This window comes from Bombus pyrosoma, linkage group LG10, assembly GCF_014825855.1.
Source record: "Bombus pyrosoma isolate SC7728 linkage group LG10, ASM1482585v1, whole genome shotgun sequence".
Taxonomy (NCBI): domain Eukaryota; kingdom Metazoa; phylum Arthropoda; class Insecta; order Hymenoptera; family Apidae; genus Bombus; species Bombus pyrosoma.
Genome location: NC_057779.1, coordinates 7,718,578 through 7,745,776, shown reverse-complemented (window position 1 = coordinate 7,745,776; position 27,199 = coordinate 7,718,578). Strand labels below are relative to the sequence as shown.

The following is a 27,199-nucleotide window of genomic DNA, read 5'->3' as shown; positions in this document are numbered from 1 at the left end:
AATGTCAAACTTACTTCCGAGCATTGTCTCGCGGACTTCACACTTTTTATCGCCCTTACTCCGGGTTTGAAGTTAACAAAGCGAGTTATCGCGCTGCTTTTGCAGCGAAATTTTAAAACGAAGTGTTCTTTAATTGAAAAAAAGGGAAAAAAGAAAAGAAAAGAAAAGATAAAAATGTGGCGTTGAAACCCGACGGAGAAGATATCTTATCGACGGAAAACTTGGAAGCTTAGCGATCGTTTTAGATTCTCTACGATAGAATAGAAGTTGTATAGGGCGATAGTAAATAACAAAGATCTTACTTTCACGATTAAAGAATTTCCTCCACCTGCACGAGAATTACGCAACGATATTTCACTTGCGAGCTACAATTAAATTAACTAAATGCCAAAAATTCTTGTCCGTCCACTTCTATTACGACGAATCATCCTTCCAATTTTCCATTAATCAGTGCTACCAATAATCGACCGTTCTGTCAATCGATGTTAGCCAAGCTTCTATTCACGACCATACACTCGAAGACAGAAAGACAAGAAGAAAAAAAAAAGAAAAGGAAAAAAGAAGTGGAAGAAGAAGAAAATGAAAATGAAATAAGAGAATCACGAGCAAAAAGACGATAAAATCCTAGCCGATTTCGCCTGATCTCGGATCAAAGTCGGAACAGATAACAACATTTTCGTGGCGAAGGGGCGATTTTTAATCAAAGCCAGAGGGAATCGAACGGAACGTAAACGCGAATAGCCTCCGTGTCGTTCGTGTCTGTCGGGGAGCTTGCCGAGAGAGGGTATTACAGAGAATTTCGGTGTAATCCGGCAACGTTTCCCGGCCTTTGCCTTGGCGCGATTCGGCGGAGATTGCGATTAAGAGTTCTATAGATTGGCCGGCCTCTTTGTTCGACGGCGCAGCTTCCTTCGTGAAAGAAATTAAACCCTTTCCTTTCCCTCGAGCCATCCAAAGTGAGATTCCGCTGTCACGGGAAAAAAATGGAACGAGCTCGTGAGAAAAATCGTTTGTCAGGGGGACGCGCTAATTATCAGCATGAGGTCTCTAGGGAATTTCTAGGGAATTTACGTGTTACACGCTGCTTTCTTTGGTTAAAACGTTCTATTTAATATCTTCTTCGTATATTAACATTTTCGTACGTTGAGATACTTGAAATTGTAGGTATTTTTAGCTCTTTTCACTACGACAAGGCAAAGTTCCTGTTGCAAAGTCATTTTAAAACGAATTTCGAAAGAGCTTCGTTAAATTTCGTAGAGCCGCCCGAATTCGTACAATTTCAGAAACGGAAGGCAACTTTAATCTGTCGCTTATTCTCCTATAACGTGGGAAGATCTTTGAGAAATTTAGTGTAGAGATACAAAAATAGAGGCTGCGCCTCTAAAAAAAAGAGACTTTAGGATCAGCTCAGGTAGACTTGTTGTACGTTTTTTTTTTTTTATCCCACGAAGTTACAGTAGTCCGGAGATTGACAATTTTTCTAGGGGAAAAAGGAGAGATTTCTGTCGTTGTTGAGCAAAGTCTAGAAAATTGCAAAGAACGCTGGAAAAGTTTCGTGAGGCTATGCGGCGCAAATTGGGACGCAAAACGACGCCTCTTTCGACTGAAACATTTGCATTGGCCGATTTCACTTGCAAATTGATCGTTCGTGTTTTGCAACGTGCGCCAAAAGTGTCGGTGAAACAAAAGGCGCCGTTTTAAGAACTGTCAGAAATCAGGCCGCTCTAGATTCCTTCTAGTGAATCTATAATACTTTGGTCAGATTTTAGAATAGTTAAGCATCTATATAGAGAATTTAATTTGATTGCAGGATAACTACGGAAATGGTTACCGGTTTTTAATTTAGAGTTTCATTTACTTTAATCAAATCTGGTTTCAAGTTTAACAAAGTTTAATTCAGCGGCTCGCTCTAATGTCTCCTCTGTAACTGGAATTCTTTTCGATCACGAGAAAGAAGATTATATATAATTAGTTACAAAGTTTATTGTAACAATAATACAATATAACATTACATTTATTGAAAACGTTGATCAATGCAAAATGTTTTCTAATTTAATATGAAATTTAGATACGTAGGTTAGATTAGAAAAACGAAGATGAGTACGGTTTTCAAATATTCGTGTCCAGATGACTTATTTCTTCCCTTAGATAATACTTCCGCAGCAACGTATTGCTTTAAAATGCATACCAACTGTTTTTCCGAATCGAAAGAAGGAAATTAACTGTCAATCCCTGGTCCACGGTGCACAGTTTCGAGCTTCTGGAATCCTCCATTCGTGGTTATATCGGACGAAATAAATTACAAATCTGGCTTTGAAATATGTAGTGGGTGACACTGGTATTTTAGAGCCAAATGAATGCTGTGTTTCAGTACCAAAAAAGAACGATCGATGCATCAGTTTCGAAACATCGTATATCGAGTCAGCTAATATATTAATATACTTTGATTGACGCGAAAACGAGAAACAAGTTAAGACGAAACGAAGAAGGAGACTTTCCAAAGACGTTTCGTAACTTTAATAAATAGAACAAACGATTTTCTGCTTTCGTTATCGACATATAATTCCAATCTTCGATTGCAAAGTGTTCAATAATTATTCGAGGAAACTGGGTTGATCTCGTTCCAAGGAACATATACTTTCGCCGATAACAGAAAAGAAAAAGGAGACATGAAAACGTCAAAATCGATTTTTTTCTATCTTAACTCCTTTTTACGAGAGCTCGTCACATTTATCTCTGGGAAGAGCGAACCGCCTCTTCCATCAGCGTTGAAAATGGACGAAGGATTAAAAACGATCGTTTAGCCCCGTCGATCAGTCGTTTGGCGCAACTCGCGCGACATTTTTCTTTGCCAATCGAAAGCATGGTGCTCCTTTTCGCCTCCTTCGGCATCCAGCGCCGCCCATTCCTTGACAACGATAAGAAATTTCGACGTACGCGAGGGCATGCAAATCGTGGCCCATTATGCACAAGTTGCGGACGTGACACGGTATGCTAAAAAGGACGCTTCCGAATAATCGTTCAGACCGAATTAATCGATACAGACACGGAGACACGGGATACAAAAGAGGCGATGCAGTTGCGAGCATAAATCGACCGATTCAGAAACGAAGCTAGAGGACTGCAGTTTCTGATCTCTTATTTTATCTCTTACTTTCCGATCTCTTAATTTTCACCCGTCTGCTGAGTTTACGCCATAACAGTCGACGATCCTTCTGTCACCAAACATATACGAGCCCTTTAGAAGCTAAATTGACCACACTGAACAACTCCTCTGTCGATTTCGCGTTATCCAAGCACACAATCAACATCCAACTCATATCATCATGATATCATCATCGTCGTCGACAAAGAAATTTATTTTTCGTAAATTTATTAAATAAATAACGATTTACAAAGTCGTAGACATCTACATGTTATACGTTCGGGGCAGAAAAAAGTTCTAATTAACCGGCTTTTCTTTGCATCCGTAGGTTTAGACAGACGAGGGACCTGGAAGCGGTTCCTATTGAGTAAAAGCTCGGCCGGAAGCGGCGGTACGCCGCAGCACACTTCCGGTACGTCGACCGACACCGAGCTGACAACGCTGGACACCCACGAACTCTGGCTTCCGGAAAGCGAACCGCCGCCGTCGGCGATGTTCGCGCTTCACGCCTTTGGCGCCGAAATGCTCAAGTTATCCAGAGGTTTGGAGGGCATCGCCAGCCCCGGAAGCCCCACTCCTATGGGAACGCCAAGGTCCACGCCTCAACACTCGCTCCAGCATCATCAGCAACAGCAACAATTGCATCGGTGCAGCTTTCGACACGGGTAAGCTTACGATAGTATCGTATGCAGCGAATTCCGCACCCATATTTGTACACCACGTCAATGTTCGATGTATGGAAACGCGAAACTAGAATATCGTACAATACGATTGCACTGGTTGAAGTACAAACCAAGCACCGATTCTACCATTTTACGTCATACGTTTGAACCATTAACACGGAACATCGAATTTCAATCTTCGAACATGCTCTTCTACGAGAAAAGGAAACCTCCGATAACCATAAACCTTCCACAAAGAAGAGAAGAAATAGTTCGTAGGGAAATGGCGCGACATCTACAAATCTAAAGCAACATCAAACTCGATTCGACCTCGTACCACCTTAACACGAACCTGAAATACATTCGAATAAAATTGTAAAACGACCTGGAAGCGTCGATTTCACCGTAAATACAGAAGTTTTCGCAGTCACGTTGCAAGATAAAATATCAAACGATGCTTCATGCTCGGCAGATCGCCTGGTCGATCGCAGTTTCCTTCGAGAAACAACTGTCACCGCGGCGAACTGCATCCAACTGGAAAATATTCTCCAGGCGTGAGAGTGCACGGGATCGCTATTCCGATTTACGGATGCTTTCCGTGGCTCCCTTCGGGGTACCCGTCGGAAGGAGCAGCGGGAAACGCGGCAGATTTACGAGGGCCGCGGAATATTTCTCATTCTCGCGTCACGTACGTTTTTTCGCGTCTCGTATTCCACGTGGAGATTGGCTGCGCCGCTGATATCTCGGATCGAACACGGTTTCACGAACCGATACCCCTGTCGACGTAGTCGCGATTCGAGTTGATAAAGCTGCCTCGGATTGGCAGAAGCTCCTTTCTCAGAAAAGTTCATCGAAGATTTCTTCGTGCTTCTCGTCTGAGAGATTCGCCAGTTTTATGGGCATAATTTTATTACGCGATGGAAAATTTTTATTCAATTTAATTTAAAGAGGCTCGAACGCGATTCCTTTTGATTTCTAATTGATATTTAAGCGTATCGCTAGTCGTATGTTGTCAGGAGAAGATTGGCTAGTTTCGCGAGCTTTGTTACGGTCTACCGAACGACAATTTGATAATTAAATCGCTCCTCCGAAAAAGAAATTCTTCTCCTATACGAATTCTTCTAAACGGTAATAAACAGCGACTGACTAAAATATTTAAACATTTATGGGAACCTTTCACCGATACGTTATGCCATAGCAAATGTTTTGAAATTTCGTTACCGCTATAATGAAGCTTGGTTATCGTGATTAGTGTTAAATTAGATGGACGTACAGCAACGAACAAACCTCGGCACGCACCCTTCAAAACATTGTAATTTTTTTAAAATTCCACGAAACGGCCTGATTGTTTTTTACAAGTTAGGAGAATTAGTCTCCTGAACGATGCGCAAAATTGATTCCCGAAAAAATGCAAATTATGCTCCATACTAATTCTTTACCAAATACATGTTCGCAATAAGCACAATCCAATGTTCCACGTACATTTTCAAATTGGTTCCATATATTTCAGTATAGTCGTTTCGTTTCTCACACTAACGAAATTTCAAAATATTTGACACAACACGATACAGCGTGTGCATGAAAATTTTCTGCGATATGCGTTCGGATAGTTGCATCAACACTTGTACACGAGATACCACTTTCAATGGGTCTTTTGCTATTCGAAGTCGACGTCGTTCGATGCTCAAGGCATCGTCGTCTAGGCTGATCTACTTCCAATGACGCGTAAGTGAAGATAGAGTTGGCCGCACAAAATGGGGCGTTATTCCCGCCACGGAAATTGGCTATTCGTTACTGTTCTGGGCCCTACGGCTAACTGAACAGGGAATTCAGTTGGATGTTGCCGGATCGTGGAAACGTGGATGGGGAAAAATTCACGAGGGAATTTAGCTGAGATCGCGAGGAGACACTACGACGAAAGTTTGCGGGGAGCGAGAAAAAGTGTAAGGAGAAAAGTGTTGAGTTTCAGATTGAAGATGGGATTATTTATCGAGAAATTTAGCGCTGAAGATGAATCGATGGATATTTGCTCGAGTGTCGCAAAATCGTCGTTATTATTCATCGTTGTTTAAATAATAATTGCTCGATTATCAATACGACAAGGCTTTTAAACTTCGCCGGTATAATTTTATAATATTTCCGGAAGAAATTTTTCCCGCTGTAAATTAGGTTGGCCGACAGCTCAGCCGTTTTTATTCTTTTCGACTCAATCCTGCTTTAGAATTATAGTTATATACCGTTTGTATGCTTTACATACATATATATATATATATGTATATACGAGCGTGTGTATTTGAAACACCGCTTCAACGTTTCTTTCGTCGATCTTTCTTTGCCATTTCTTCTGCTCTGAAAAACATATTCAAACGCAGTGCGCTAGTTTGCATTCTCTACCTCTGCATCTTACAATAGGACGAGACAGGCACAGATAAGAAAGAAAACAGGACGACTAAGCGGCACCGTCATATTTATATCCAACAAATTATTTTTCACGACATTGTCGCGTCTATAAAATCACATAAAAATAGAAATTAGTAGTCAGAACACACGAAGGAGACGACGAGGATTAAATTATCTGATGATATAATGATCGTAGAATATTATACGATAATCGCGTAGCAGAAGTAAAAAGAGAAAAGAATAGATCCAGAAAAATGCCAGGATCTTCAATTCGAGAATTTACTAATTAGAAATAACGCGTAAAGAATCAACAAAATCATTTACGACGCAGCGATACACGGCAATAATCGTAAATAACGATCAAAGGTGAAAAAGTCAGCTGTAGAAAACGATAAAGCTTCGCCTGCAAACAATTCTCACCGGAAGTGAATAGCACCGGAAGAAGCAACGTTTGTCGGGAATCGCTTAAACCAATCTCAAGTTTCATTGCTGAAGAGTAGGTAAAATTTCTTGACTCGTTGTTCCATCATCTCGTAACAACGTAACGAGTAATCTTAACGAATTCAGGTCAGTTGGAAGGAAACGAAGAGGCAATGCTTCGGGGCTGGTTCGATCCTCGTTCGAAACTGTCGATCAAGGATACGAGGTAACTTGTCGAACGCGGTAGCGACGAAACATGCCGACGTGACCACATTTCGCCTGGCTGCGAAGCGGTCGCGTTCACCGATAATATCGCAAGTTCGCGCTGCCTCAAGCGTTCTCGGCATGCAGACGTTAAGCGTCCTTCGATGAAGTATGGACCGTGAGACGGTTCGCTAATACTTCGCGTCACACCGGTCTGAAATATGTGGCTCTTGACCGCTATTGGGAATTAGGTGCCGTATTTGCCAATTATTAGCGTAGATTGCTTGCCCGAGGGATTTCACGGTGAAATATTGGCGTTTAATGCGGCCACACTTTTTACATCCGAAGCGCAAGAAAATTACCGCCCAACTTGTAATAGATAGGTCGCGTACATATTCATGCAAATTCGTACTTTTATAAATACAATTAGAAAAATGGCACGCGGACATTTGTGTTACGCATTAAGCGTTATAACGAGCAATATACTTTGCATATATCGTATACTCTGGCACATTACAGTGGCTATATTCGCAAGCGTTATCGTGTACCACTTAACGTCGTATCATCGTGCAATAAATATTATTTATTACAGCATTTACAATAGCGATTAATAAGGCGCGAGTATATTAAGCTTCGTACGGTTTAGTAGCATGAAAGCCTGGAAACTGGTCGGTGTGGCAAGAAGCGCACGAAGCATGTTGCACGGCAAGAAACAAAGAATCCGTTTGCGTGGAATTAATTGAATCGTTATTTCGAGAACAATGATACGGACAGATCTTTTGTCTCTCTTTCTCTCGGCAAGAAAGCTTTGCCGGATGGATAGAAAAAGGAGGATGCCGTTTCCAGGACAATTACCAGACACGACCAAGTTCTCCCGAACTTTTGGCCCTTCAAAGAGCTTCAAAGTGACGAGCAAAGCACGAAGCTACGACACGAATCCTTTGTGGATACGACTAAGTGCATTCCTTTATTAGAGTGCCCCAGGTAGGTAAGAGCAGTTTACTTAAGTGGCCACCGGCCCGTTTTACACTTTGAATGCCCAGCAGCTAAGTGCGATCCACTACCGAGGCCTGGAACCACCATATATAATGGCTTTCCTCGCGCGGAACGACCTTTCCGTTCGCTTCTTCCCTCGCCCTTCCGCCGATGTTTATTTCCTGCATTTTCCCTTTTTCAATCTTTTTAAATCTTTCCCTGTTTTTCCTTTTTTTTTTTTTTCTTTTTTCACCAGTGACTCCGAGTTGCGTCAGTGGACGTGGTTCGTTCGAACAAGCGGCGAACATATCGACGAACCTGATTTCACGCGATTCCACGCAACGTTCGATTATAATCGCAGATAAAATTCGCGCTTTTAATTGCAAATGCTGCGAAACTTTACGTTTCCCGATAACAGATAAAACAACGGCAGTTTGAATGTTCTATTGGAAAAAACCTTCCAATGACTTTTCCTTGGATCATCGACGTGCTCGTCGGTAAAACGAACGGGTGAATGCCTGCCATTGAAATATATCCGATCGAAGGGAAAAATGTGAAGTGTCGCTGGATCGGATACGTTCGCGTTTTGATTTTGCCACAAGCACTCGAAGCATCTTCAATCAATCGCATCGGTCGAGCGAATAGGAAGACCTTGGTCAACGATCATTCAACGATCGATTTCGGTAACAATATCCTATTCCAGTTTCAATTTCGAAAGTGTTGGGAATCGTTCTATCAAGCCATCGAGCAGCTGAAAAATTTCTGCACCGATGTTTCCCCACCTGTCCCCATTTTTCATCTGTTACACGCCATCCATTTCTCCACGAATCGACACCATTTTGCTTTCGAAAACTGTTATTCCTTCGCGCTGTCTTTCCTTCTAATAAGTAGTCGATAGATTTTCATGAAAATTCGTGGTTTCGAGAACGCGATTCGAAAAGTAGAGCAGAAAATCGTTTTACCTATCGATCGTTACACGAAGTAATTATACTTTGGATCAGTTTCGACGACATATACTTTCGCGTAATCCGACACATATTTCTCAGTGGTTGCGTACTTCGGTTGTCGTTCGACGTGTCTCTTCTCGATGCCTTGTTTCAAACGGTAATGTTAACGCTATTATGAAATTGATATCGTTGTAATGAAAGTTTGCTGTGGAATTTTAAAAACACGGAGAAAGTTATTCGAAGAATTCCTTGCAATAATCAGGCTTCCGGGGGAATGAAAAGCCGCATGGACTGGATGAAGAATCTTCGACGATAGTATTGTACAGTACATATTTCGTAATAGCCGGCGGCTATTATTAAATAACTTTGCCGGAGATATAGAAAAAAAGATTATACGTTATCGAGATCTGAACATTCCAGTTCCGTATAGAGCAGATTCCCTGTTTTTACCCAATTTTCTATTATGAATTTCTTGTTTCACGCAAGACAAGGCAGATTATCGGAATATATCCGAAGCTTTGATACTTCAGACGTCTTAATCTACTAAAAGAACATGATTCGCGGCATTCTCATTTTCCTTCTCGACAACTTTCTTCGGTTACGACGCGAGTATAGTCGGAATTTATCTTATCTTAAACTCGAAACTCGTTTCTTACTTTAAACTTCAAGCTCATCCGAGTCTCGATATTTTTAAATTCATTCTCCTACACGTTTCTTTCCTCTGCCTTCTTCCCCCTTGACTTTAATTCCATTTTCAAGTTTATCCAGTCTTAATGCCAATCCATCTCCGTTTCAACTTTTCAAGTCTCCGAATTCATTCCTTTCAATTTCATTGCCACCTGCTTCGAACGTTTCAAAATTACACCGCCTTTCGAAACTCCGTCGTTTCGATTTTCTTTATTTTTAATTTTTCCCCGTCTTCCTCCATTCTCGATCTAACCGAATTTCCATTCGACCCGAAACACGCGTCGACTCGATTCAACCATTCGACGAACCTTCGCTGCGAGAACTTCGATCCCAACGTATTTCGAATTCCAAATTCGCTATCGGCCGAACAGAAATCCCGTACAAGTTCGCTCGCTTTAATTCCAACTCGTTTTCAATTCCAAACATACCGTTGGTCGTGTCGGAAGCCTTTGCGACTCCGCTCGTTTTAATTCTAATTCGTTTGAGACTCGATTCGTTCAAGAGCCACGAGTCGTTCGAACTGGCGTTGCTCGCGATGAAACCGAGCTTCATCGGCGCCTTTGCCTTTGGTTCGTGGCATGCAATAATGGCTGGTTGATCCCCAATAATGGATAGAACGCGTCAAAAGTGGCTGGCGCAGCTGCGTTTCATATATGTCCGATTTATAGCGGCATTCGTCGGCCTTTTTCGTCGAGAGGCTGTACCGTTCCTGTATTTTCTTTTTTCTTTTTTTTTTTTTTTTCAATCCACGCGATCCATTACCGCGCTCCATACAGACAGCGCGAAAGGAAAGGAAAAAAATGAGAAGTTGGAGCTAAAAATGCACTACCTTTCGAGAACGCTTTCCATCGGGAAGCTTCGTTCTATGTCACGTTCCACGAATTATTGTACATTTCTCGGCTCTAGGATGCACCGATATGATGCTCGGTTTCCAGTAGCTGCGAGCTATTATACTTTGAATCGATAAAATATACGTTGATCGATAATCAAAGTTGCTATACAAAGGGAGGAAAGTTTGAAAAACCACTAGCCCGCCGTAACTGAATCTCTCGTTTCACCTACTTTCTACGAATCGTATCGCTGGAAGAGGTTGGCAGGAAAATATGATACTCCGTCTGCGTCCATAAATCGTAAACTTTGATGATTAAATAGCGCATCTTTCAACAGCAACGTAGTAAATCTTCGGTTCAAAGAAAAAGGAAAAAAGGGAAAGGAGAAGGTTATAACGAACGATGTTAATCTATTATAATAAATCACTGTACTCTCGAGTGAAGTATCTAAACTTTGTCGAAAACGAGTACCAAGAACTCGAACGATTCTGTCTACCACGCGTCACCATACAAGTTACCGATTACACGTATAAACCGAGTATCGTATCGATACGACGAAGAATCTCACGAAATGCTGACCGCGACTATTTAACATTCCAGGAGCGGAGAAAGCGGAAGCAGCGCGTCCGGTTCTCGAACGAGCCTCTCGATACCGGAAGACCTAAGCTCGCCCACCCCGTGGAAGCATCGGCGACGCGCGTCCACCTTCAACGAGGCTCATTTGGAACGAGCGGAATCGGGTTCGCCGAGAACACCCAGGAAACGATCTTTCAGCTTCCACGAGCAGCCAGTGTTCGGCCGCGGTTCCGTTTCGCGGAAGAACTCGTCGAACGAGGAAACCTCGAGCACGCAGAGGAAATCGAGCGATAAACAGGAAGGCGAAATCGCGTTACCACCGCCGTGTACCTGCCCCTATTTCGGCGAATCGTCCAAAAGACCACCTCCGCAACCATCCAGCGAGATCGTGATCGTTTCCAGCGATACCATGAAGCCAATCTCGGGGAAGAATCTGGAGGCTGCGTTTCTCGGTAGAAGCAACAGCGGTAGAACGGAGGCGAGCAGAAGCTACGAGCCAAATTCTATCGTCACGTGGAGGAGCGGCAGAAGAGGATCTAGTTTAGGTGGGTGAAAAGAATCGATAAAGTGGCTTTTGGTTCGATGCTGCTATTGATCCGATTTTTTTTCTTCTTCTTCTTCTTTTTTCTTTTGAGGTTTTTGAATTGGAGACACGAGTTCATTTCTTTCCCTGTAATTGAGAGAATTCTGTATTTTATAGAGAAAAATCTTCCTTCTCGCGATGCTCACATTAAAAGGCGATTAGGTATTGGGAATAAGGAGGATCGATAAAGTGGCTTTTCGTTTGCTGCTGCTATCCATCAGACCTTTTTTCTCTTTTTTCTTTCCTCTTCTTTTTTGGGAGCTTCGAAATTGGAGACACGAATTCATTTCTTTCCCTGCAATTGAGACAGTGCTGTGTTTTATAGGAGACTTTCTGTTTCGCTATGCAGCGTCAAAAGGTAGTTTCATTATTTACAAGTGTGAACGAGACGACGAAGAAGGATCCAGCTTAGGTGGAACGTTCAAGTTGATTGAAAATAGGAACTGGTTGGCAAAGCGGTTTCTAGAATAGTTCGGTGCCAGTTGATTTGGTCTTTTAGCCTGTCGACGTGGAAGTCGATATAATAAATCGATTGTCTGGATTGCTGTCGTTTTCGTTTCTGGTCGCATTTAATTTTCTTCAGGGTATTAAAAGTTTTACGAGGCGAATTTAGTGACCTAATTAATTGTCACTTTGGAGAAGCAGTTGTTAACTCGAATATACTGTCAGATGCGTTTAATGTTGCAGAACAGCTGTAGAGATTAACTGATAGTCGTTAATTTAAACACAGGCTGTAACTCAATTAATTACCAAGTTCAACACATGATCAATTGCGAAACTACGGTATACAGTGTACATCCATATACAGGGTGTGTCCTCCAAGATTAACCACCACTTTTTACCCATCGATTCGTATTATTGCTCAACACGCTAACGTGTAACCGGATTGAAATGCGAAGAATCAGAAACGTGTGGTCCTTTTGAAAATCTGACAAATTCTTTTCCTTCGCTAAACTTTGCAAGATCGAAACATAAAAATTCATCGTGGAGTCAACTTTCCTGTAAATAAATGAAGATGCACGATCCATTCGAATCGTGCTCGCCACAACGAATCGTAAAATCTTCCAAAACTACAGTCCTTTGTTTCGATTCCGAGAGAGCAACGAGACGGATAAGAAAAAAATTCGCAACGGCGTCTTTTTTTTCGCATAAATGTGGCAAAATCTCGCGACAATCCGCCTGAATCGAATCACAGCGCCCACGATCGAGTCTTAGGAAACTATAATTCCTCGTTTTAATTCCACAGGGAACACAAGAACCGCGCTATTGACCACAAGAGGTGGTCCGATCCGGCGTGCAGCGACGATGCGTGCTCATAACGGAGCAGCGAGCATCAGCTCTAAGCAAAGCAGCAATTCATCCTCGCCGTGTCCGCACAGATACTCAGGGCCAGTTCGTAGCCACCATTCGAGAACCAGCAGCGTTGTTTCGCGAAATAGCTCGCGACACGGAAGGATCATCAGGCTGGAGCAAAAAGCCACGAAAGTTCTAGGCGTCGTTTTCTTCACGTTCGTGGTCCTCTGGGCGCCGTTCTTCGTCCTCAATTTGATACTAGCCGTGTGTCCCAACTGTGAAAGGCAGATCAATCACAAGATCTTCGATTTGGCTACTTGGTTGGGCTACGCCAGTTCTATGGTCAATCCTATCTTCTACACGATCTTCAACAAAGTCTTCCGGCAGGCCTTCAAGAAAGTGTTGCTCTGCAGATACAGAAATCAAAGCTGGAGGCCATCCAGGTAGGCCTTTGGCCCCGGGAGACCGGGGATCGCCGTCACCAGGGTTTAAAGTCGTTGATAAACGTCGACTTCCGGTAGCACCGGAAGCGGAGGAACCGTGGTTGACCGGCCGTGCTTTCTCAACGAATTACGAGCCACGGTGAAGCTTTGGTTGTTTCATGATCGCAGATAAACTGAAGAAGATTTTGTGAAAATCTGGATAATATATATATGTGTGTGTGTGTGTGTGTTCGAAGCTTCTGTGAAAGTTTAGAGTCAAAATGAAACGAGGATTCCATTGAATTAAAACGAGTGGAAGAGTCGCGAAGCGAAGCGAAAAGAAATTATCGAGAAAATGCAGTTCGTTCCTAGTTGCAACAAGTGATGTTTAGTGAATTGTGAAGTATGATAGAAAGATGTTTTCGATATAATATAGTCACGAACCATGGTCGAGCAGTTAGATCGTTTGATTGTGGAGGAAAAAGTGCAGAAGCTTTTTCGTAAAAAGCTTTAATAATTTGGGAAAAATACGGAATCGAGGAAGGTAGGAAAATTGAAGCGAGTACGTCGTTACAAGCTGCAGTGAGTGATACTTTGCGAAAAATAAGTTCTGTTTGTTTTCAAATAAAATAATTACGAACGACAGTGAAGGTTAGATTGATTCTTGAAGAAAAACCGAAGAAGCTGTTATAAAATCTTAGATAATCGAAAAACGAAAAATATTGAATCGAAGTGAGATATTTGAAGTTCCAGCGAGTGACGTTCAGTAAAGTTATAAAGAACGATACAAAGAATACTCTTTCTTCCTTTTGTTAATAAAATAATTCAAGAGGCTTACGTAGATCGGATAACGCGAAGACAGGTGTACTTAAAATGAAGAGTTTCCAACGAAACTCCTAAGTGAACTACACGAACTGCAATAAACGTTCCTTCCTTCTGTAGACGGTGCTCCCGCGAGATCGGAAATCGGAACACGCGAGACGAGCAATTTAGATTAAGGACTTTAACGATAATCGACTTGTTAAGGCAGAGTTTCGACGATTAAGGTTTCCAATGCGAGTTGAACGCTTCATCTTCCAAAAGCGGTTCGACGAGCCTTCGCGACATCGATAAACGAAACTACAATACTTGACCGAACTAGGGTTAAAAGAAGCGAGACGAGAGGCTAGTAGAAGAGCTTCCCTAAATGCGCGACATAAAACGAGCTCAAATCTTCCGCCTGACATTCATCTGTGTGTGTCGTAATTAAATGACGGCGACTTCCACTCAATCACTTCCACCCGTTCATCCCCGTACAACATCTTTGCTCGTTCCGTGCGATTCTTAACACTGTGGACGTTTATGCAAATGAATATTTTTCTAAACGTCATCAACGATACGGAACCCAAGTAGACGTTTCTTTTATCCGTTTGTTTCATAACGAGTACTATATTTTCGATATTTTATATAGGACGTATTTTTGCATTTTACGTGTATTCTGTGAGTTTCCACGTTCTTCAACGTTTCGTGCGTACGCATAAAAGGCGGCAGTTTATTAATAAAGAACGACGAACGCGTTAGGTCGTAACGTAAGTAATTCGCGATCTTCGTTACGATTTCCCGGTGGAAACGAGGCGCTGTTGCTCGAGAACCTTTCAGCTAACGAATTAAGGTCATTGTCCATTTAACGACACAGCAAACGAACACCAACAGCTCGGTATTAAATACTTGGTATTCTTGTACATAGTCTAACCCTTTCGCTACTAATGGCCACTGCCGTGGCCTTTCGCAAACTTATCTCTGCGTACGAATGGCCATTATAATGCACAGCTGAAGCAAATGTACTGCGAACAGTAGGTAAGATAACATTAGGTTATGTCGTAAGCAATGCGGTTCTCTTGCCAACTATCCGTTGGTAATAGGTTTGCTGCGTAATAAACATTGTTCCGCGATAAAAATATTCATAACGATAAGTATCATACGGATGATGCAAATTCTTCAACCTTCTGCGAAACAGAAGTCGAATAATGAAATATTAATCCTGAATTAAATTGCTCTAAAATCGGACGAAATGTGGTTTCATTTTACTCGCTCGATACCTTTGATAGTGGAAAATGATCGTTAGAGATCGTTTACTTGAAGACGATACAAAGATATAGTCGTTGATCGTTGAATTTCTATCGAGCGCACTTCGGACTTTCTCGAATCCTTTCGCCGAGAAATATTAGGTTGTCCGAAAAATGTCTTTCGCTATCTGCACGCAGCTGCTTTCTCCGGCTATGTCGATACAAATATGAAAGATGAACCGTCAAATTTTGTGCTCTCTAGCTTCGATCGTCTTCTTCGCCTTTCGTTTGCGTTAAAACAACAAATGTTGTGCATCCATTATTTTCTTGCAAAACGAAAGAAACTTTCAGGACAATCTAATACTTTGGTTAAGAACCTATCATCACGAGTTGTTCAGCGACGATGAATTTTAGTAAATTGTTACTGTAAACGATAAATAAGAGATGAATATACATTAGCATCGACGTTCGCGTGTTCTGGGCGCTCTGCCTGATAATTGATTATTTATCGCTGGATTCGTCCGTTTTCCTTTCCTTCTATTTTTTAGAATTTTCCCTTTAAATATGACAATCAGCTGGCTCGTAATTCGCGAAACTGATTTTTGACCGTAGCAGAGATTAATTCGAATAATATCTCAAGGTTTTGAATCCGAGTAACTGAACAACCTTCCTTCCGTCTGTTCTTTCACGATCTTACGTTAAATACGAGACAATCAGAGCTGGCTAAGTAATTCACGAAGCTGATTCGCAGCCGTAGCAGAGGTTTATTCGAATAATATCTCGTAGTTTCTTGATCAGAGGAACCGAACCACCTCTCTTCCGCTGTCTTTCGATGGTCGACGCAATAAAACACGACAATCACTAAAAATTACGGGACGTAGGCTTCCGAGAGGAATACGAACAGCGATGGGTCACGGGGAACCGAAACGCGACGGTCGTAAATAGGAGCGAGGTTCCTTTTCAGAACACGATCACGGATAATCGAGACTCCATTGTAAACGGAACTGATCACATTGACCACTGAAAGGTTCTCGTAACAAACAACCAGCTGCGATAAAACCTACATACATAAAAGCGTATCGATACCGCTTTCTCTTGATGCGAAACCCAGGGTACCTACCCGAAGCTCTACAGCGAAAATTGGAACGGCTGTATGCTGTAGCTGGATTGGCCGAGTTCGTGTCATAAAGCAAACAGCTTGGGCCAGTTGAGCCAGCGGAATACTAGGTGCGGAGAAAAGGAATCTGTTCGATTGTAGTTTGCAATGGACGTAGTTTGAAAATTTCTACTCTCTCGATATGCGTCGAGATAATTACGATGATGTGCAGCGAAAAATTGATCGCGCGTGTTCAAATTTTAAAGGAAATTATATTCGCACAGGGGCAAAGTAGCAACANGTAGGATGACAAGAAGAGCTGCAGATAAGAAACGATGGTTTAGCGCACATAATTAATAAAACGTCTATTATATTCGTAGATTCTTTGTAATCTAAAGTGGTACATTAAAGAGAAGCTTCCTGACGCGATGCAACTTCCTAACGATTTCTCCATTGGCGCGTTCAAATTTTAAAGGAAATTATATTCGCACAGGGGCAAACTAACAACAGTAGGAAGACACTGATCGTTGAATGTCGTGCTCGAAGGAGAAAGGGGTTTAAAGCCGAAGCAAAAGTCGTCACACGGCAAACTAAATTAACCAGAGACGATTCATTTTTTCGCTCGCGTATCTACGTTTGTTAATTACTGAAAAAGTGGTTAGAATGTAGCTACTCTGAAAATGCTTAAACAATCGGAGTCTGTGCACAAAATGGAACAATCGTGTCGCCTGGCTGATCCGTGTGGAATGTAAAAAAGAGAATTCACGTTGGAAGGATGTGGTGGAAAACGTGGAAGGAAGAACGGATTCCGATTCTCCGTACCGAGTTTCACAGAGGACGTGAGCAGAATTGACTTAATCGAAGCGAGAACAAACAGAGCGGGCAAGTCAAAAGTCGATACGACAGGCATATTCCGTTGCTGGAAGGTAGAAAGGAAGAGTGGCTGAGCGGCGAAATAACGATTCCGATCGAGGCGAAACCGAAAGAAAGCACAAAAGCAGCTTCTCGGCAATTTTCCACCGTAAGAAGTTGCTGCTCGTTTCGACAGATTACTCTGGCGAGCGGTCCGACGATAAAACCTCAAATGGAATGCGTGAACCGACTGTCTACTGGCTGATTTTTCGCCGGTTCCCCGACACCGATTGCGTGTAATCGCAAGCAAAATCGTTTTGTAAAAGGAAAATCCAATTATGCGTTCGCGTGTATACAGCGATTTTGATATTTCTCGAACGATCGGCTAATCGAAAACGTAAGGTCTGAGAAGGTTGGTTCAAATTTTCGTTCGCGTTTCGTTCCCACTAAACATCGTTCGTAGATGAAACGTCGAAACGAAATGTTTATAGTCGCGCGTTATTGCGATACGCGATAATCCGATGTTTTGAACGACTGCTTAATTTGTGATACTACGACGAAAAAGAAAAATTGCGTTACTGTATATAACGATCTAATATTTTCCAACATCTGGTTAATTCGCGACGTTCAACCGAAAGCGTCGGTTGAACGTTGTCGGGTTGCGTCGGATCCGAGCTGCTCTCGTTTGCAGGCGGAAAATCCAACTGCGCTTGTTGCAACGTGTTGCACGCTACACGGTGATTAAATATTTTTTACAGACTGATTGATTCGTGACGTCGTTCTGAACGGGTTAGTTGGATATTTGGTTGCGTTAAGGTCGCACCAAAAACGTTTGTAAATATAAAGTTCGCGCGTTACTATACCAATTCCATATGTTTTGCCGATTAATTAATCGTAAAATCGAATTGAACATCGATATAATGCGTTAAATGGAACGGAGAACGATACAAAGTTAAAGGTTAAAGATATTAGATTGTCCGAAAAGTATCTTTCTTTTACAGACACGTGTTTTACAACGACGCATCTTTATACAAATCTAACACGAAACCTAATCTGTCGAACGTTGTGATGCTTATTTTGATAGAAGAAAATGGATCATAGGTAATTCGATAAGATAATATAAAACGGGAAATATTGTGAAAATATTGAAAGAAACTTTTCGGACGACCTAACAGGTAACAGAAGATGGAATTATCCAACGCGTGAGATCGAAATATCAACACGAAACACGGTATCGATCTGGAGACGATTGAAAACTAGCAAATACCGCGAGGTATCGTTAAGTTGGAGAAATTATTCAAGCTACCGAGTATAATCGATATGATAATTTAATTCGCGCGTTTAAGTATATTTGTAAATAGTCGTCGAGCGTAATCGTCATTTATATCGTTAAGAGATGTAAATAAAATCAAGTAAAATTCACTTGAACGCGACCGCCTGTGTGCGTGTATGATCCAAGTGTAGGTGAATAACGATCGAAGGTGAAAACGAAAAGCGTGTGAGCGTTCGAGGATTCGATTGGAGAAAGGAACTAGCGGTTAGAAAACGTTAATCTCGCGTGCTTAGCGAGAGAGTAGCGGAATCTCTGAGAGATTCTTAGGAAGATTGCGAGCCCAAGCAGAAGCCAGAAATCCCTTTCGCTAATCCTGAACCAGATTGCAATCGCGAATAAGACCTCGTTCCCTTCGATCGTACGAAATCGTTGCGTTTCCGCGATATTTATCGCTGTTCCATCGACGTCATTCTTCCATCGTTAACGCTTTGCCGATTTCACAACGACGTTACGCTTCGTGCAACTTCTCTTCGGAGGACGAACAGAACGTCGAAGGTTTTGACAATCTCCTGACGACTTCTCACTTCTATTTCGCCTTTCTGTAAGCGTCGTAATATTTATGAGCCAAGTAACACGAGCATTATAGGTCGATGCGTTCGAAATAAAGCCTCGTCGAGGAATTTTAGTTTGCCCCAGGTTAGTACGAAATAAATATGACGCGACACATTGTCCGAACGACAAATATTTACGGAAAATGATATTTATTCTAAACGTTAATTAATTACGTTAATTATTCTAAATTGATCGATATATTTTGAGACGACTGCTGGTTTTCAAACGACATCTCATCGATAAAATATACTGTACGCCCTGAAGAATAACGACCAGCATTCTTAGACTTATCCATAAGATGATTCTACGCTATAATTCTACGGGAAACCGTTCGATGAAACTAAACAAATGCGTTTATGTGATAAATTGGGTAAAACTAGCAGTACGCGCAACTTCTGTTAGTTTGTCGTATTTCACAGTTGGTTTGTTTTCCCTTTTCGCCGGCGAAAAAATACGTATCGTCGTATTTCATTTACAGAAACCAAATCACAGATCGATAAGCTAAAATTGTGACGGGCCTATAACTGAAATAAATGGCTGGGAATAACGAGAACGAATCACCCGCAACCAATACAAACTATAGAAAGATGACACGCTATTCGGTAACGATAACGCGGTTCTAGGACAACAGTTGAATAAATAGTTAATGGCAAATCGCATTTGTGTAACGCGAGATTTGTTAAACGGTCCGTCAGGAAGTTAAAATTAATCACCGCAACAGCAACGTCTGAATAGAATGATTAACGCGGTCATAGCGTAAATAAACAACAAACGCAACGTAGCCCTGCGTGAAAATCGATTTTTCAAGCTGACGGTGGCTTTCAACTTCGCGGTCCTTGCACAAATGCAGAGCAGAGAGACAGAAAAAATCAGGAAAATATGGAAAATCGAAAGAAAGCTTCGAACTGTTAAAAAGACGCGAAATGTAACGGCGATAACGTTACGCGGCTGCGCAAGCGACGAACGAATTGAAGATACAGAAATACGACAAATTACAAAGTGGCAAGGGATAGGATTTTAGAATATCAGAGGGAGGAAAAAGAAGAAAGACTAATTGGGAAAGAGGGAAGTCTGAAACGTGATAGAGACCAGATAGAACGACGACTAAAATTAAAATTAAAATTAAGTGGGTTAAAAAGGGTTATAAATCGGTTTGAAAAAAAGAAAGAGGGAGAGTAAAGAGATATTAACAAGAAAGTGTAATGAATCAAAAAACTAAAGACGAGAGAAATGAAGCACGAAAAGGGAAATAAAAGGTACGGAGGCAAAAGGTTAAAAACGAAGACGGAGGAAATAACGATCGGAAAAGAAAAGGTTAAAGGTAAAGGAAGAAAAATTATGAAAAATCGAAAAGGAAATAAAAAAAGCTGAAATACGAGGGGGAGGGGACGATGGATGGAAAAAGTGAAAGGTGAAAGACAGTTTCACCTCAACCCTAGACGGTGAAATAAGGGTGGTGAGAGAGGGAGGAAGGGGGAATAAAGGAAGGAGAGGGGATAATGAAAGATTACCAGCAGGTCGATAGGAAAACGATTAAGCTAAAAAACGACCGATAATTTTCATCCTATGAAATCGAACAAATACGATGATAACAAATTTATATGCCGTTTATATACCTCGCTTATAATATACAAAACTATTAATTGCAATTACGGTATGAGAACAAATTCGACGCGATTGAAGACTGATATAATTAATTTTTAATCGTTTAGATACGTAACCCGAACGCGAATCCTAATTTACGAAGGATAAACACGTCGTTATTTAATCTGCTCGTAGCCGCGTCGACGATTCCCCAAGTCGGGATCGACCTCGTTCTTAGTTTGAATTTCAGTTTAACAATTTCATAGAATTTACAAAGCGGATAAACAGGCGGGGCGGTCGTTAAATGCTGGAAATTATGCGAGCAAGAAGAAATCGAGACAGCCGGCTCTTCGTAAAACTATTCTTCATAAAATTGGCAACAACAGAGGAATTTGTTGGCGCTGACACGCCATACAACTGGGCAAAATAATCACATAAAATAGAGAGTATTCTAATCCAATTAAGCTTTATCCCATATAAGAGATTCGATCCTGATCATGAACTTTAGACCGTAGCGAATTTTGAGACCACGGTGCGGCCGCGCCACCGTAAATTCGGATCAACTTGGACAGGAATTTAAATAACTAATGGTTCTGCTTCAAAGGAGCTTCAAGAGCAAGATAAGCCGCGGAGTGATGGAAGCTCTTAGGTTAATCCTCTGTGGGAACCGCTACTCCCGTAATTATTTGACACGAGTCTGCGAATCTAAAAATAATCGATCCGCGCACGTATTATACATTTGAATTTGAACAAATATCAGATGGTAATTTGATTATACGTGTCACTCGAATAAAATACTTGACATATTTTCCTAATTACTTCGAGTAACTTTTTTACCAATTTCGTCAATGATTTCGCTATTATTTGAGTCTTTTCTTCTTTCAAGCGATTAGTTAAATATTTGAAACACAGAGTATTTTTATCCCCGACAAATCGAATCTTCTCTAAATTAATATAGTATCGGCTAAATTAGTATCCAGCCAATTGCATCATGGAAAATAGCGATTTCCAAAAGCTATGATATTCGTGCAAACGAAATTGGCTTCTGTCTCGTTACCGAATACGTAAATTCCATTAACTGCTGCAAGTAATACATTTACAGAATCTGATTTCAAGTTATTATAACTATCCATAATGTAGAACAACCTGTGTATATAGGATAACGCCAAATGGTATCCTTTTTATACTGCTGTAAATATACCATAAATATCGATATTTCGAAATATGCAAGCATTTTTTAATAAAAAAAGAAAAAAAAAAAGGTAACGCGCGAACTCGTTCGAATTTAATTGTCGGAATTGTAAAATACACGACCTGAAATACCAAATTTTTGCGCCAGTGTCGTTAAAACGAACCGACTATTCAAAGGGATTAAAACAGTAATCGAGAGATATCGCGGATATTAAGCGGAAAAATCTAACTTTTATTATAACGTCGAATATGTAAATTCTTTATAGATTAGAGCTGCAAATAAGAAACGATGGTTCTTTAAAGTTTAGCGCACGTAATTAATAAAACGTCTATTATAGCGACAAATTCGTAGATCCTTTGTAATCTAAAGTTGTACATTAAAGAGAAGCTTCCTGACGCGATGCAACTTCCTAACGATTTCTCCATTGGTCATCTGGAATTTTCCTAAGTCTAAGTAACGTTCAACGTTTTCACCGACACTGATATTTATAAAAGCGATAGCTGTGCGCGCTTATAAGAGCAAAGAACGGAGAAGCATGCAACTGTTATAAGTTTGTGCGTGCGGTTGATCGCGCCTTCTGTATATCAGAATCGCACATCGTGCAAATATATTCTTCGTAGCAGTCGTCCCGCTGCGCGTAATTAACGTTGTCTGTCACGCTTTGCAGCGTGAACACGCAGCGTTACGGTAACTTATTTTTCGTGGAAATGATCGTTCGTTCGATCGATGGAACAAACTTCCGTGTCACGAGAGTAATTTCGTTTCGAAGAAATTGTTTAAACGAAATTGTAATCATTAAGGATTATATTTCATCGTGTAAAGTTTTAACACCGTTTTACCACTGTTAATTTATAATAAATTGTTCCGACAAATTATTCTCGATTAATTATTCTAATAAGTTATTCCCCTCAGAGGCTTCCTAATATTACGGCAGGGAGGATTTACAGAGGAGATTAAAACAAAATCCTGCAAATACGCAACGTTATACTTTAACGCATTATCATTTAACTGTTTTAGTATGTAAAAGTTGATTTTACGTTTTAATTACTATGCTCCCTTATTAATTTACGTATTATTCTTCCGAGCTTTTACGTTTTATGTCATCTTATGCTTACATGGTGGCTCGTTTAAAAAATACATTTGAACGGAATCACGGTGTTCGCAATTGTTCGAGAGTAAAGACACACCGATGATAAAATTGTTAACTCGTAGCAAAGACGCGATATTTCGCATTGTACTTCTAATATCCAGAAATCAATTCGCATTAGGCGGTCAAAGGAAAAGTAGGTCGAACTGCTCGAATGAAGTTCTCGATGCGAGATATTCAGCCGGTTGGATGATCAGTGGGATATATACAGTCAGTCACGAAAGTCTACGTAAACCTATCGGATTTTATTTATCCGACCGAAGAAATTAAAGATCCTTTGTCACGGAATTATTTCTACTTGCGTATCAATGCGATTCTTATTAATGAATTTCTACAAAGAATTACAAATATTTGAACGTTTAACTCGTAAAAATCTTGGTATGAAAGATTATATCGGAAATTACACGACCTTTGACTTTCTTTCAACGACAACGAGTTTCGTATGTAGTAAAAATATTGTTAATATTTAAAAAAAAAATTCTCTATAAATCTAAAAAATATTAACGTAACGTTAAGCCTGACATTTCTGCGATTTCACGTAGACGTATGTAATTTTTGTATTTTTCATATATATATATATATATCTTTTTTTCCTTTTCCTTGACAAATCTGAAAGCGAACATCGTTACACCTCGATGTGATAAGAGAATTAGCGGAGCTGGCTTTTTCACTTTGACATTTTATGAAGCTTGTATTGCAGACTTTTGTGACTGACTGTGACTATATCTCTGGTACTGATTACTTACGAATTTCGTTATTTCATCGCCACGATCGCGCAAAAGTAGAGACGGATTTTCCATCAGCGACCAAGTCTCGTCTTGCATATAGAAGCCAGTCTTTAATCGTAAAAGGGTTTTGCCTCGTTGTTGTTTTTGGCTAGCGTCGAGAACGTAATTGGCAAATTATATAAAATTTCAATACGTAAATCTGGTACGTAAATGATCAAGATATTTGAAAAATCGATATACGTACCTCGTTAGCCTGGACAGAAAGTAGGACGAAAGTACGCGATCTCTTTTTGTCGGTAAAACAAATTCGTATAATTTACTTAATTCGACGCAAGTTTCGAAAATAGGATTTTTCAATTTATCTCTTACTATTCTTTGCAGTCGTTCTAAATTGAATATAAACGCGATCGTGGAATTAACATCTCGATGCACTTGCTACCATTCAGAACGTCGGTTGATCAATTTCCATACGATATAAATGTAATATAAATATAGAAAAATGCAAAAGTTTCAGTGATAAGTAAAGAATTTAAAACACCATACAGATAACAAATAAGAATGTTTCCTAATCTATCGAAATGTGAGACTGCAAATTGAAAATGAAATGTTTGCTATTTAAAATTGAATTTTCATCTTTTTCCCCTCGGAACTGACACTTGATATAAACAACTATTAACCCTTTGCACTGAGAATTTTATTTCAATTTCGTTACCAACAGCTGCCAACGCTTTTAACTGTTTTATTTGAAATTTACTTTAACTAAGAAANTAAGACAATTTAAATAAATAAAGGGAGAAGCAAATTCACTTAAATACCAGTTTCATCCGCACTATTGTTGTATCTTGTAATTTTTAAGCGTATGATATATCCTGAAAGAATTTCTAATATTCGCTACTTAAAATTGAATTTTCATTTTTTCCCCTCGGAACTGACACTTGAAATAAACAACTATTAACCCTTTGCACTGCGAATTTTATTTCAATTTCGTTACCAACAGCTGCCAACGCTTTTAAGTGTTTTATTTGAAATTTACTTTAACTAAGAAATAAGACAATTTAAATAAATAAAAGGAGAAGCAAATTCACTTAAATACCAGTTTCATTCGCACTATTGTTGTATCTTGTAATTTTTAAGTGTACAATATATATATGTTGAAACAATTTCCAGAATACAGTCCTCATTTTCTTTCGCACGTTTTTTCACAAAAAAAAAAAAAAAGTGGAACTGAAAGAATGTCGAATGAGACTCAACAAAGGAGCTCCTGAGATAAAAACCGATGTCGAGTCACATTCGACATAGGAGTGCAAAAGGTTAAAACTAGAGCAATATTAAGGCGATATTATTTTTGTTATTTTATATACGAAACATTTTATCTTGCATTACTGTGTATATTCAGAACCACGGGAAAAAATCCATTAACTCGTAGATCGTGTAACATCGACTGGGCATTACGAATGCATCAACATCGAACCCAATAACCTTCGCTCCCAGCGGTTTCCACGACCTCGTAAAACACAAATCCGGTCAACCTTGCCAAACATTTCACCTACCCGTTTCGCTCGGATTCAAATGACAAACGAAATACATCGTGGCGCACAGCCTTTAATCACGCTATTTCCTTTCCTCTTTCGATCGCGGCCGATCGCATAAACAGGCTGAAACCAACACCCAGAAGAAAAGGAGACTGGCGAACACTTCAAAGGCTGCACGTTGTTAGCAGAGTCGCAAACGAGAAAAGCAAAAGGATAGAAGACAACAAAGGGGCGGTCGTCGGTTCTTTTGAAAGTGGCAGTCGTTCGTCTGATTCCTCCAAGCTTTTGTAAACCTGCACCGATCTACCCTTTCGCGGAGAAGACGCGCATCCCCCGGGAGAAATATGTTTGTTGTGTGGCCGGGTATCGCGAACAGAGAATGACGTCGATTCATCAGCGGCTACGCCTCGAAATTATCTGACGTTTGCCGGATTTTTCACGCTAGCCGGCTTCCAGTCTCCATCAGCGAAATTACCGACCAAGATCGAGCGATTCCAGGCGGATGACCCGGTGCAACAAACAAAACGCACGGCTCGTCCGATGGTTTGCAGATGTATCGCTGGTCAGACGACCTTTGTATTAACTAAAATTCTTAACCGAAAGTTGCAAAGTATTGTATTTTCTCGAGGGCGTTGCAATTATACGACGTTCTTCGATGTTGCGAATTTTATCGTCAGCTCTAACGTAAGAACCCGCAACAGAAGATTGCGAGGTATCTTCCAAGGAATTGTCCAGACACTTTATATTAGGTGTCTAACTTGATGTAAAAATATTTGATATAAATCTAAGTATAAAAAAATATTGAAGATAAATAGAAGGAAAGGAAAGGTACGATACGAAGAGAAAGGAAATGCTTTGTTCGTGAGATGGCGTTTCAACAGAATTTCAGAATTTATATCCAAGTTTAAATCCACGGTAGGTGCGCGTCCTTTCGATGAAAAACGAAGAATTCTTTCGCCACTAGTTTCCCAATTTTAATATCCAACTGTCTTGCTCGAAGAGGACGAAGATTTTCTCGTACAATGGCGGATTAGACTCGCGATTTAACGCCGAGTAATATTAAAAGAGGTCGACGCGCGTATTTTCGACCTCGTTGCCGATCAAACGTCAGAAATGGCAAGTCGGTCGGTTTCAATGTACCTTCATTCATCACCGCGGGAATTCAATCAATAACCAGGTTCTAAGAAAAACAAGCTGGTCGTTCGATCGAAAAGCGAATCGGCCAAGTCGCACGAACCTACAATACGGTGAAAGTCGAAAGTGGACGTGGAGGAGCGTGTGCTAATAGGTTCTTTTCTCTGCACTGAAAATGCCATAAGAGCTACGAAATAATCGCAGAAGCGGAAGAATAAAAATTTCATTTGCCTTAAGTTAAGCCCCGTTGCAACCACGAAACAATTTTCCAACGAACGAACAAACAAGCGAACGTTATTTTTCAACGAAGAAGCACGAAAACAAAGAGAAACAAACTGTGTGTGTTAGCGGAGAGCACACGAGAGCCAGCAACCGATGACCAGGAACGAGACAGGCCGCGAAACGAAGAAACAAGATGATAGAGCAACGTCCAAGTGTTTCGTAAACAGTAGCCCGAAACAAATCGAAGAAAACAGCCATAAATAACGATTTCTTGGGATTTCGACGAATACTGAGTCATTGGGGCGACAAAACGCGTGGCATGGGGGCGGAGAACAAAGCCGGCTCCCACCTATATTCGACTTGACGTTAATTAACCCTCGACACGCGGCAAAATAATCGCACCGATCGTGATACGAGTTCCCAGCCAATCGACAAAAAGGACCTGGCAATTGCGGGGCAAAACGATTTCTCGTCTTTTTCTTTTTTCTCTCTCCTTTTTTATTTTTATTTCAGATTAGTCTTAACGTCGTTTTGACATCGAAAATTAGTAGTAGTAGTAGTAGTAGTAGTAGGCCGTGGATCTTTATGCGATATCACATTTTTACAAACGTAAATAGAAAAATATGATTTAAACGATA

General features: G+C 40.7%; 2 protein-coding genes across 4 annotated transcripts in view; one reads left to right on the top strand and one right to left on the bottom strand.

Annotated features, from left to right (window-relative positions):
* LOC122571385 (5-hydroxytryptamine receptor 1A) overlaps positions 1–15,062 on the top strand; it is a 121,212-nt gene extending 106,150 nt beyond the window's left edge. For all 3 annotated transcript variants that reach the window (XM_043735058.1, XM_043735059.1, XM_043735060.1), the window contains 3 exons: positions 3,474–3,810; positions 10,871–11,391; positions 12,676–15,062. In XM_043735058.1, the coding sequence (XP_043590993.1) occupies positions 3,474–3,810; positions 10,871–11,391; positions 12,676–13,169 (1,352 nt within the window). In that variant the 3' untranslated portion in view covers positions 13,170–15,062. The remainder of the gene's footprint in view (positions 1–3,473; positions 3,811–10,870; positions 11,392–12,675) is intronic.
* Positions 1–27,199, bottom strand: part of LOC122571384 (26S proteasome non-ATPase regulatory subunit 1) — an 88,792-nt gene that overhangs the window by 8,966 nt on the left and 52,627 nt on the right. The window lies entirely within an intron of this gene.